The following is a 12,272-nucleotide window of genomic DNA, read 5'->3' as shown; positions in this document are numbered from 1 at the left end:
CGATCCTGGGATCCACCTGGCTTGCAACGCCTCGCGAGATTCAACGCAATCTCCCAAGGCGTTGCAAGGAGAGTCCCGCCCACAATGGGTGGGATCAGTTTTTGGCAAATCTGCATATTACAGCGAGGCAGTAAGCCCTACTCGAATGTGCAGAGTCCCGAGGTACCTGAGGCTTTGGGATTCAATCCCTTCACCTTGGGGACCTCGGGCAAGCGCCATTTGGTGCTGGTCCCCACAAATGGGATTCAGGCAGAACGGCACTTGTGGGGGTCACCAAGGGGATCGGAGGTCCTCAGCTGCATTCCCGTTGGGCAGGGTGCTGCCTTGGCACTGATGGTGCTACCTGGGTACCCTGGCAGTGCCAGTGTGGCACTGGGTTGCCTGTGTGGGGGTGGGCTGGTGGACCCTCCCATGTTGTGTTTGGGGAGGGGAGTTTGGGGATTCTTTTCGGGGCCTCGGAGATTGGGACACTGCTGTAAAAATGTGTGGCCTTGGCTGTGCGTTCCCTGTTTAGGCTCCAGACACAACACCAGTAGCGTTGAAAAGCCTTGTGTTTCTCCGCACTGCGGCTAAACGTGCTCGCTCGGGAAATTTGTTCCGATTTTGGAAGATCACGCCCTCTGAATTCTCCCTCAGTGTACCCGAACAGGCGCCAGAGTGTGGTGACTAGGGGCTTTTCACAATAAACTTTGTTGCAGTGTTTATGTAAGCCTACTTGTGACACTAGTAAAGACTATTATTTAGAAAGTCAATCAAAAAAGAACCTATGTAGAACTCTTGACAAACTCCTGGACAAATAGTCTGCTGCTGTAAAGGTCTGGAGCGTTAATCCCCTGAGCGGGTCAGCAGGGTGGCTGGCGGCCGCTTGGAGTCAGGGGAATACCATTCTGCCGACCGAAAAGGCGAGGAGGGGAACCATCCCTTTAAGGCACACGTCAAGTATTCTGGATGTGAAGCAGCCGCAGAGAGGAGCCGGCAGCAGCAGGAGGAGGCACGCTGCGCATCAGGGACAGAGAAAATGAGCCAGTCTAATGGCAGGAACCAGGAGACCCTGATTGAAATGTCCTCCACCGGGGAAGAGACGGCAGGTAAGGTGGTCTCTGTGTGTGTGTACAGGTGCAGATTGGGATTGAGGGCACACTGAATCTTGGGCATGGTGAGCTGTTCAAGCAAGAGGGAGAGAGACAGAGGGAGACAAAATCTGACACTGTCATCAGTTCAATTGAGGGGGATTGAGGGCTGGGGGAGGGGGGAGCCTGAAGGGGAATTGAGGGCTGGGGGGAGCCTGGAGTGGGATTGAGGGCTGGGGGAGGGGGGGAGCCTGGAGGGGAATTGAGGGCTGGGGGGAGCCTGGAGTGGGATTGAGGGCTGGGGGAGGGGGGGAGCCTGGAGGGGAATTGAGGGCTGGGGGAGGGGGTGGAGCCTGCTTTCTCCCCCGTTAGTTTGGGAGGAAATCAACATAGAGCATCGGAAACTGACAGCAGGGCATTGCACTGCTGCTGTGAATTCCACCTGATTAGTCATGAGGTCTGTGTGTCCTATCCCTCCCTCCTGTATTTTGAAAGGCTCTCTTGGGGAGAGGGGGTTGTCACTCTTAGTGTCCAGGAGGAGAGGGTGGGTCGTTTTTGTCTGTCTGTCGAGGGAGTCACTCGAACCAACGGGCCAGAAGCTGCGGTCAAACCCCCAAACCTGGGTTCCACATCTGTGCATTTGCAAGGTCGCCGAATTGGACTGGGATGTCGAAGCGAATGACTGCGGATGTTGGAGTCTGAAGCACCATGCTGCTTCACAATCCCAGCCAGACTGGCAGCATCTGTGGAGAGGGGAGGCATCTGGACAATTCAGACTTGTTATTGTTGGATTGTACCCACTGCTGGAAGCCACAAAGCATTGATGGGGAGAGAGAGAGAGGATTTTTTAAAAAAAGGGTAAGAGTCCATATGACCTGGATTCCAGCAGTTTAAAAGAAAATCCCTTCAAGGGATGGAATATTTAAAGCTGGTATTGGGTTCTGGGGCAAATGATGCCCCTTTGCACTGTTCTGCACAGAGTTTGTCAGAGTCAGGTGTGTAAAATCCACCAGAGTGTCACGGTTTAATAATAATAATCTTTATTAGTGTCACAAGTAGGCTTACATTAACACTGCAATGAAGTTACTGTGAAAATCCCCTAGTCGCCACACTCCGGCGCCTGTTCGGGGACAGAGTGAGAATTCAGAATGTCCAATTCACCTAAAAAGCACGTCTTTTGGGACTTGTGGGAGGAAACCGGAGCACCCGGAGGAAACCCGCGTAGACATGGGGAGAACGTGGAGACTCCGCACAGACAGTGACCCAAGCCGGGACTCTAACCCGGGTCCCTGGCGCTGTGAAGCAACAGTGCTAACCACTGTGCTACTGCGCTGCCCATTCATAGGGTCAACCTCATTTAACCCTCAGTACTGCTCACTCACTGGGATTGGGTCCCTCTCTACGGGAAAGGAATCCACCTTCTGTGCAAGGGCCCACGTGCTGTGGGCAACTGGGTTCTTTTTCCCCAATGGGCCTTGTTCAATGGTCGAACTTGACAAAATCCCACCAGGAGGACAAAACTCATAAAATTTGTTTCGGAGACCATGGGGATCGCAGATGTTAACAACCAGCACTGCAGCACAGTGCTTAGCACAGTTGCTTCACCGCTCCAGGGTCCCAAGTTCGATTCCCGGCTTGGGTCACTGTCTGTGCGGAGTCTGCACGTTCTCCCCGTGTCTGCGTGGGTTTCCTCCGGGTGCTCCGGTTTCCTACCACAGTCCAAAGATGTGCAGGTTAGGCGGATTGACCATACTAAATTGCCCTTAGTGTCCAAAAAAGGGCAGGTGGGGTTACTGGGTTCCGGGGATAGGGTGGCGGTGTGGACATGAATGCGGTGCTCTTTCCAAGGGCCGGTGCAGACTCGATGGGCCCAATGGCCTCCTCCTGCACTGTGAATTCTATGATTCTGCGATAACTGACTGTGCACATCAGAGTTTGGCTATATGATATTTCAGCCAAGTGCAGTGTTGACTTGTAAAATGACCCTCCCACCCCCTCCCCCATTCCTCAGGGGAGCCTATTTCAAATCTAGAGAGTCAGAAAAATAAATTGTATCTCATAAAGGAGTTGTTCTCATTGACTGTGGAGAGATTGAGTCAGGAATGCCATTATCGAAGTAGTAATCGTAACCAAACTATCTCATAAATAGGGCATCAAGCCTAAATAGCTCTTAAAACTGGGCCGGCCATATAAATACTGTGAACACAAGAGCAGGTCAGAGAAAGGCTATGAGTTCTGTGGTGGATTACTCGCCTCTGATAGTTCCAGGTCTGACGATGTACAAGACAGGAGTGTGATGGCGCACTTTCCAATTGCCAGGGTCAGTGCGGCTCTAACGACACCCAGAAACTCCGCATCATCCAGGACAAAGCAGCCCGCTTAACTGGGACTCCATCCAGTAACACCATCATCGACAGTGGCAGCAGTGTGTACCATCTATAAGATGCACTGCAGCAACTTAAAAAGGCTCCTTACACACCACCTTCCAAAGCTGCTACTTTCTACCATCCAGAAGGACAAGGGCAGCTGATGCCTGGGAACACCACCGCTTGGAAATTCTCTACAAGTCATTCACCATCCTGACTTGGAAATATATCGCTGTGCCATCATTGCTGCTGGGTAAAAATTCTGGAATTTCCTTCCTAACAGCACTGTGGGTGTACCTACATCGCATAGACTGCAGCGACTCATTATCACATTCCCGAGGACAATTAGAGATGGAAAGTAAACTGCATAGCCACAACAGCCCATCCCTTGGAATAGATATTAATATTAGGCCTGGATGGTGTCAAACTTCTTGAGTGCTCTTGGAGCCGCACTCATCCAGGCAAGTGGAGAGTATTCCACCACACTCCTGACCTGTGTCTTGTTGATAGTTGAAAGCCTTTGGGGAGTCAGGAAGTGAGTTACTCACCATAGAATTCTGATGTGCTCTTGTCGCACAGTATTTATATGGCTGCTCTGATTCCATTTCTTGTCAATGGTAACCTCCAGGATGTTGGTAGTGGAGGATTCAGCAATGGTAATGCCTTTGAATGTCAAAGGGAGATAGTTAGATTCTCTTGTCGGAGACGGTAATCGCCTGTCACTGTGTGGTGTGAATATTGGTGTGGTGAGGGCTGGTTTAGCTCATTGGGCTAGACAGCTGGTTTGTAATGCAGAACAAGGCCAGCAGCGCGGGTTCAATTCCCGTACCAGCTGAGAATTCTGAATTCTCCCTCTGTGTACCGGAACAGGTGCCGGAATGTAAGCCTACTTGTGGCAAAAAGGTTATATTTATTTATTTATATTACTTGCAACAAAGCCTATTTCCAGGGACCAATGCCTGAAGAGCATTCAACCTGAGATTGAGTTGGGTCATCTTTACAGACATCCAGAGTGGCTGTTAAAGGCAGAATTTGGCTCCTTGCATGCACTAATGAGGAGCCTCATGCGGGGTTTAGGAGCCTGGGGAAACTGGGCCGGGGCTCTGTTCTGACCTCCTGTCATCCATGAGGATCCGTCTTTGAGGTTGCCAACTGTGATTAAATATATTCCTGGAGGTTTCATCACATGACCTGACCCCACCTTCCAGCCATCAATCGGCAACACATCCACCTTTGTGAAACACTGCCTTCTGACACTAATTCTAACACAAACAGACTCTTTACCCAACTGGATGATGGTTCACTACCAACCGAGCAGCCGTTTTCAAAAAGTTGACAGAACGTCCTCTGTGTGCCTCAGCTTGTACAGCCCCCATTCTTGCTGCTACGTCAATACAAGTCTTTGTCTTTTCAGTAATCTGAGATTGTCTGACACATTGTGATTTATAATGTTTGTTTGATATCTTCCGTTTCTGCGCTTCTCGAATTCACAGTCGAACTTTCAAAGTTAATTGTGGGTTGCTGAGACAGAAGCGATGGTGCACAGTGCCGTGTCTGAACACGCTGGACTAGATAAAAACAAAACATCTTCTACTTTTCCACCAGTAAGCAGCACCAGCTTGCCTCTATCTTGCATTTTCTTAATGTATTGAAATGTTTCAATAATGTACAGTTGGAGAGAGTTAGACATCTTGGGTTGCTGAAGGCCACCAATGGTGAATTGACAGAAATTGGAGGAGCATAGACATCTGTGAGCATTACATAATATTTACAGGACAGAAACTGACCATTATGCCCCTGCTGGTCAATGCTGGTGTTTTACTCCATGCGTCTTACGGCAATGTGTCTGCAAGGCCAGCATTTGTTGCCCATCCCTATTAGCCCTCAAACTGAGTGAGTTGCTAAATCATTTCAGAAGGTAGCTCAGAGTTAACCACATTGCTGTGGATCTGGAGTCGTGCGTAGACCCGGTAAGGATGGCAGATTTCTTTACCTAAAGGGGCTTTAGTGAACCAGATGCAGCTTTTACAACAATTATGAAATGAAAATCGCTTATTTGTCACAAGTAGGTTTCAAATTAAGTTACTGTGAAAAGCCCCTAGTCGCCACGTTCCAACGCGTGTTCGGGGAGGCTGGTACAGGAATTGAACCGTGCTGCTGGCCTGCCTTGGTCTGCTTTCAAAGCCAGTGATTTAGCCCTGTGCTAAACAGCCCTAGTGAGTTTCATGGTCACCATTGCTGAGACTAGCTTTATATTGGGGTTCATGTCCACAGATCTCTGAAGGTTGCCACTCAAGTGGATAGAGCCGTGAAGTAGGCTTATTGTGTGTTAGTGTTTATTAACAGGGGGCTTGTGTTTAATAGCCGCGAGGTTATGCTGCAACTATACATGACCCCGGTGAGACCACATTTGGAGTATTGTGTGCAGTTCTGGTCACCTCATTATAGGAAGGATGTGGAAGCATTGGAAAGGGTGCAAAGGAGATTCACCAGGATGCTGCCTGGATTGGAGGATAGGTCTTATGAGGAAAGGTTGAGGGAGCTAGGGCTTTTCTCTTTGGAGCGGAGGAGGATGAGAGGCGACTTAATAGAAGTTTATAAGATAATGAGGGGGAATAGATAGAGTGGACGCTCAGAGACTATTTCCTCGGGTGGATGTAGCTGTTACAAGGGGGCATAACTATAAGATTTGTTCCAGGGTGAACAATCCCAGTTTATCCATGCTAAATTTATAGCTAGAAAGTGTCTCCATCAGATCTGACCAGACTATTTTTCCATATTAATGAGTGAAGAAGGGCCATGATGGGTCATGGCCTTAGCTAATTGGTTTCACACGCTTCAGAAGAGCGGGAGAGAGGTTTTTTTTTGATTTGCATGCAGTCAATGAGTTGTATTAACTTGTCCTCACTTTATAACTTTCCAATCCTGGGGTGGCAAAGCTGCAAAATGTTATCCTGTGCACCCTGAGGAATGTTGTAAGCTGCCACCTCTACCCTCCTCCAACTCCAACAAGACTTAGTTAACCCTGTTTCTATTTGACTCCGAGAACTGTAGAGAAAATCCATCCCCTGGTGGAGTCTCTCAGGCAGGTGTTTCAGCTGGTCTCGTACTGTAGGTTGCTTTGAAACCATTGATGGTTAATCTCTTGGTGTTATTATTGTTGATGGACGGTGTTAAAGTAGACACTGTGCATCTTTCTTTTTTCCAAAATAGATTCTGAAATTGTTTTTTTAGAAGGTTTGAGAATCCCAATGCGCAGTTAGATGCCTTTGTGTAACTATTTAAAATTGCATTGACACACCTAAATTCTTGATGCTTTAAATTTCACCAAAAATTAACATCCAGCTGAGCAAAATTATTGAATGTATCCCTAATCTATCTGACTGTATCTACTCTTTCCTTGGAATTTCCAACTCAGCTACTCAGCCCTTCTGGTCCATGTCAATGGTTTCACGGCAAACAAGCCTCCTCCTACCCCTTTTCATAGAATCCCTGCAGTGCAGAAGGAGGCCATTCAGCACATCGAGGCCCACTCCCCTGCCCTAACCCCACCTAACCTTTGGACACCGGGCCAATTTAGTGTGGCCAATCCACCTAACCTGCATATCTTTGGACCATGGGAGGAAACCGGAGCGCCCGGAGGAAACCCACGCAGACACGGGGAGAAAGTGCAAACTCCACACAGTCACCTGAGGCTGGAATTAAAACCAGGTACCTAACCACAGTGCTAACCACTATGCCACTGTGCTGCTTTGCATCTCATCCTGTCAGCCTAGACCTTTTTTGTCCTGTTCATATGTTTGTATAGTTTTCCTCTTATTCTATTCATCGCAACTACTCTGTGGTAGTGAGTTCCATGTTCGAACCATTCGTCTGGGCGAAGATGTTTCTCCTCCGTTCCCTTTGGAAATTACTGGTGACTGTTTTATCTAGTATTTATGATCGCCAGGTAGCCAATCAAGCCACATTCTGAACCTTAAAGTGCTCCATCACAGCACCCCTCAGCCTTGTCTTTTGTCGAGAAGAGGCTCAGACTGTTTGGTCTTTGCTGATAGCTATAAGCTCCGAGATCTCATGTTCTTCAATGAGTTTGCTTTCCTTGTCTTGAGCCCTGAGACCAAAGAACAAAGAAAAGTACAGCACAGGAACAGGCCCTTCGGCCCTCCAAGCGTGTGCCGACCATGCTGCCCGACTAAACTACAATCTTCTACACTTCCTGGGTCCGTATCCCTCTATTCCCATCCTATTCATGTATTTGTCAAGATGCCCCTTAAATGTCACTATCGTCCCTGCTTCCACCACCTCCGCCGGCAGCGAGTTCCAGGCACCCACTACCCTCTGTGTAAAAAAAAAAAAAAACTTGCCTCGTACATCTCCTCTAAACCTTGCCCCTCTCACCTTAAACCTATGTCCCCTAGTAATTGACCCCTCTACCCTGGGGAAAAGCCTCTGACTGTCCACTCTGTCTATGCCCCTCATAATTTTGTAGACCTCTATCAGGTCCCCCTTCAACCTCCGTCGTTCCAGTGAGAACAAACCGAGTTTATTCAACCGCTCCTCATGGCTAATGCCCTCCATACCAGGCAACATCCTCGTAAATCTCTTCTGCACCCTCTCTAAAGCCTCCATATCCTACTGGTAGTGTGGCGACCAGAATTGAACACTATACTTCAAGTGTGGCCTAACTAAGGTTCTATACAGCTGCAACATGACTTGCCAGAAGTAGGCAGATTCACTGCTTTCCCTGGGAAGATGTTTCTTTATCTACATCTCGAATACACTTCCTGGAAAACACCTTTTGTAAAAATACTTTGAACCGTTCAGTAAAAGTACTGAGTGCTCGACCTCTTACAGTCGTACTGCTGACCGCCCCAGTGTAAGTAATAAAATGCTGAAATGGACATGGAACCAGCAAGCTGTGGGTGGAAAGATTTTGAAGAGGTAATCAGATGTTACTTTTTTGAAAGATGTTAAGGTGGAGCAAAGGGTACAGGCAAGGGATGTCGGGAAATGGATTGCAGAGAGTAGGGTACAGCAGGTTCTCGGTATTGTTCGGGTAGCAGGAGGGGGGCATGCACAGGGTACGGCAGTGACTATCTGGCTTTAGGAGGTAGAAATACTAAATATGATAAGTGTATTCTTGAAGGTTTCATCACATGACTTGCCTCTGTGCTCCAGTCATTCGTCAGCCCACATAGGTATCTTTGTGACTGATGCACGTTCAATTGCACAAAGACTAAAGTTGGGTATAACTGTGGCTTTATTACAGTCAAATGCGTGGCCTCCTGCTGCAGCTGGCAAAATGGCAGGGCACTGGAGGTCATGCATATTTATACAGTTCTCCCTGGGCGGAGCCAGCCGGCAGGAGCTACCGGCGAACTTGTAGTGCAGGTCCTACCTTACATCTCCTATTACAGTGGATCACCACATTCACCCCCTGTTTAAAAATGAGTCCGGCGGGGGTGACTTGAAACTATATACAATTAGTGCAATTATGTACAGTGGTAGGGAAAGAAAAGTCCATGTTGGCGGTGTGGAGTCCGTCAAAGGTTCAGCCGGGCGGTGCTTTGGTGCTTCGTTGGGAGCAGCGTAACGGTGGCGGTGAAGTCGGTGCTGGCGGTGGTGGAGGTGGCAGCGATGGCGGTGCTGATGCTGGCCAGTCATCGGGGAACTCCGGGAGCATGCAGGAGTCCTCTTCGTCCTCTTGTGCGGAAAAGGGGGGGGGGGGTCTGGCGGGGTCAATATTGGTGGGGGGGGGGGGGGGGTTGGGGTGGAACCTGACGATGCCAGGTCCCTGAGGGAGACCGTATCTTGGCGGCTGTTGGGAAACTCAACGTAGGCATATTGAGGGTTGGCGTGGAGCAGGTGAACCCTGTCCACCAAGGGGTCCGCCTTGTGGAGTCAGACGTGCCTACGGAGAAGGACCGATCCTGGAGCAGCGAGCCAAGCCGGGAGCGACACCCCGGATGTGGACTTCCTGGGGAAGGTGAAAACACATTCATGGGGTGTATTATTAGTGGCGGTGCGCAATAGTGACCGGATTCCGCCCAGGGAGAACTCTATAAATATACATGACCTCCAGTGCCCTGCCATTTCGCCAGCTGCAGCAGGAGGCCTCGCACCTGAGTGTAATAAAGCCACAGTTGTACCCAACTTTAGTCTTTGTGCAGTCAATGGCTTTATTACAGTCAGATGCGTGGCCTCCTGCTGCAGCTGGCGAAATGGCAGGGCAATGGAGGTCATGCATATTTATACAGTTCTCCCTGGGCAGAGCCAGCCGGCAGGAGCTACCGGCGAACCAGTACTGCAGGCCCTACCTTACATCTCCTATTACAGTGGATCACCACAGTGACGCACTGCCTTGACACATTGCCTTTCTACTGTTAAGCAAAAAGACTCGTTTACCAATTGGATGATGGTTGACTGTCAGCCAAGTGGTCTATTCCACTCACCTCCATTTTAATTATTTTTTTCTCTGGTAAAGAGAAATTTTCAAAGCAAATTTACCATTTTTTTAATGTCCCTAAGCCTTTTCTCCAGTGTTACACACAGTGGGGAAAAATAGAACAGATTACTCCAATAAACTGAAGCAACTAAAAAAAAAAAAAGAATCATTGATTGGGATGTGGGCGTTGCTGGTTTGGCCACCATTTGTTGCCCATCCCTAGTTGCCCTTCAGAAGGTGGTGGTGAGCTGCCTTCTCGAACCGCTGCAGTCCATGAGATGTAGGTACACCTACAGTGATGTTAGGGAGGGAGTTCCAGGATTTTGTCCCAGCGTCAGTGAAGGAACGGCGATATATTTCCATGTGGAGTGGTGAGTGACTTGGAAGGGAACCTCCAGGTGGTGGGGTTCCCAGGTATCTGATGCTCTGACCTCCTAAATGGTAGTGGTCGTGGGTTTGGAAGGTGCTGCCTAAGGAACCTTGGCGAGTTCCTGCCAATGTACGTAGGTGGTGGAGTGAGTGAATTGTTGTTTATATAATTACTGGTTTAGAAAAACAACAATCGTTCCTCGAGATTGATCTTCAAGTCCTGATGATTCCAGGCCAATTCTGGAGAGTTGGCAAGTAGGGCACCGAGGGGCTAATGCGCATCCAGAACGACAGGGGTAAAGGAGAAGTGGAATAGGATGCACTGCCAGCAGAGGTGGTGGAGTCAGAGTCATTCGGGACATTGAAGCGACTCTTGGACAGGCACATGAGCAGCAGTAAATTGAAGGGGTGTAGGTTAGGTTGATCTTTGATTCGGATAAATGGCCGGCACAACATCGTGGGCCGAAGGGCCTGTGCTGTACTGTTCTATGTTCTAAGTTCTAACTTGCTCACTGCTGGATGCCGAACCTTTGACCTGTTCTTTTAGCCCCAGTATTTATGCGATTGGCCCAAATATATTTCTGGTCAATAGTGTCCCCAAAGTGTTGATGGTGGCTGTTCAGTGATGGTAATGTCATTGAATGCTGGGGTAGATGGTTAGACTAAAAGGTACTAAGGTCTACCATGTTGTATGTGATTCTATTGGCAAATTGAACATAGTAATTACGTCTTGAAGCAGATATGAAGACTGCCTCCTGTTGTCGCGGGGGATAGAAATGTTTTATCTCGAATCTAAATTTTTTTAAAAAATTATTATTTTAAGTATTTACATTTTGTACACTCATTAAAGATAGATGCGATGGTTACAATTTACAAGTTCTTTTTCGTTGTGTTTCCCCCCCACCCCACCTCCTTTCTTTTACTGTTTCAGGGCCCTTTCCTTCACCGTGGGTATTTGTCTGGTGTTTATCTGTGGGCAGTGCCCTCCTACTCCTTTCTCTCCCCGCCCTATCGCCTGGCCCCCCTCTCTGCTCTTCTCCCCTCATCCCTTCCTGTTGTCGGCCTGCTTTTGAAGGTTCTCGTGGACTTGTGTTGGGCCCTCCGGTCTTTGCGTCGGGCCGCTTTCTGGCCTCCCTTTCCTCGGGTCTTCCACCTCACCTTTTTCTGCCCACCCATTTCTGTCTGCTCCCTTTGGTCCCGCTGGCTCCCGTGCATCCTCCCTCGCTCTATTGGTGTTTGGCTTCGAACAGCTCTTGGAACAAGTTAGTGAATGGCCTCCATGCTTTGTAGAAGCCGTCCTCTTTGGATGATCTTCTCCAGGTGGAGAAATTCCGATAGGTCGGAGAGCCAGTCTGCCGCTGTGGGTGGTGCTGCTGATCGCCAGCCGAGCAGGATTCTCCGGCGGGCAATTAGGGAAGCAAAGACAAGGGCGTCCGCCCTTTTCCCCATATGTAGTTCTGGCTGGTCCGATGCCTCAAAGACTGCCACTCTAGGGCACGGCTCCACCCTCACCCCCACAACCTTGGACATTGCCTTGGAGAAGGCTGTCCAGAACCTGACAAGTCTCGGGCAAACCCAGAACATGTGGGCGAGGTTAGCCGGGCCTGCCTGGCACCGTTCACATTTACCTTCCAGCTCAGGGAATAACCTCCTCATTCGGGTTCTTGCCAGGGGTGCTTTTGTGCACCACTTCTAGCTGCATGAGACTTCGCTTTTGTGCAGGTGGAGTTGGCCCTGTTCAGTGCACCGTTCCAGAGTGCCCACCCTATTTCCGTCCCGAGCTCTTACTCCAATTTTTCCCTTGTTTTGTCTAGTGTGGAGCGTGCCTTTTCTGAAAGTTGTCCGTACAGGTCCTCGCAGTTCCCCTTCCCGAGACTGTCCGCATCCAGTCACTCCTCTAACATTGTTTCTCTCGGGGTCAGTGTTGTTTCTCGCAGGGTTCAGTGTTGGGGCCACAGCTGTTCTCTTTATATATTAACGATCTAGATGACGGGACTGAGGGCATTCTGGCTAAGTTTGCCG

At 49.2% G+C, this 12,272-nt stretch overlaps 1 protein-coding gene across 6 annotated transcripts in view; it reads left to right on the top strand.

Moving 5' to 3' along the window:
* The first annotated feature begins 972 nt into the window (after positions 1-972).
* Positions 973-12,272, top strand: part of ano5a (anoctamin 5a) — a 240,772-nt gene continuing 229,472 nt past the window's right edge. For all 6 annotated transcript variants that reach the window (XM_072466684.1, XM_072466682.1, XM_072466680.1 and 3 more), the window contains exon 1: positions 973-1,088. In XM_072466684.1, the coding sequence (XP_072322785.1) occupies positions 1,019-1,088 (70 nt within the window). In that variant the 5' untranslated portion in view covers positions 973-1,018. The remainder of the gene's footprint in view (positions 1,089-12,272) is intronic.

Source organism: Scyliorhinus torazame, chromosome 10 (assembly GCF_047496885.1).
Source record: "Scyliorhinus torazame isolate Kashiwa2021f chromosome 10, sScyTor2.1, whole genome shotgun sequence".
NCBI lineage: Eukaryota > Metazoa > Chordata > Chondrichthyes > Carcharhiniformes > Scyliorhinidae > Scyliorhinus > Scyliorhinus torazame.
The sequence above is the reverse complement of the archived record's forward strand: the minus strand, read 5'-3'. Positions and strand labels throughout refer to the sequence as shown.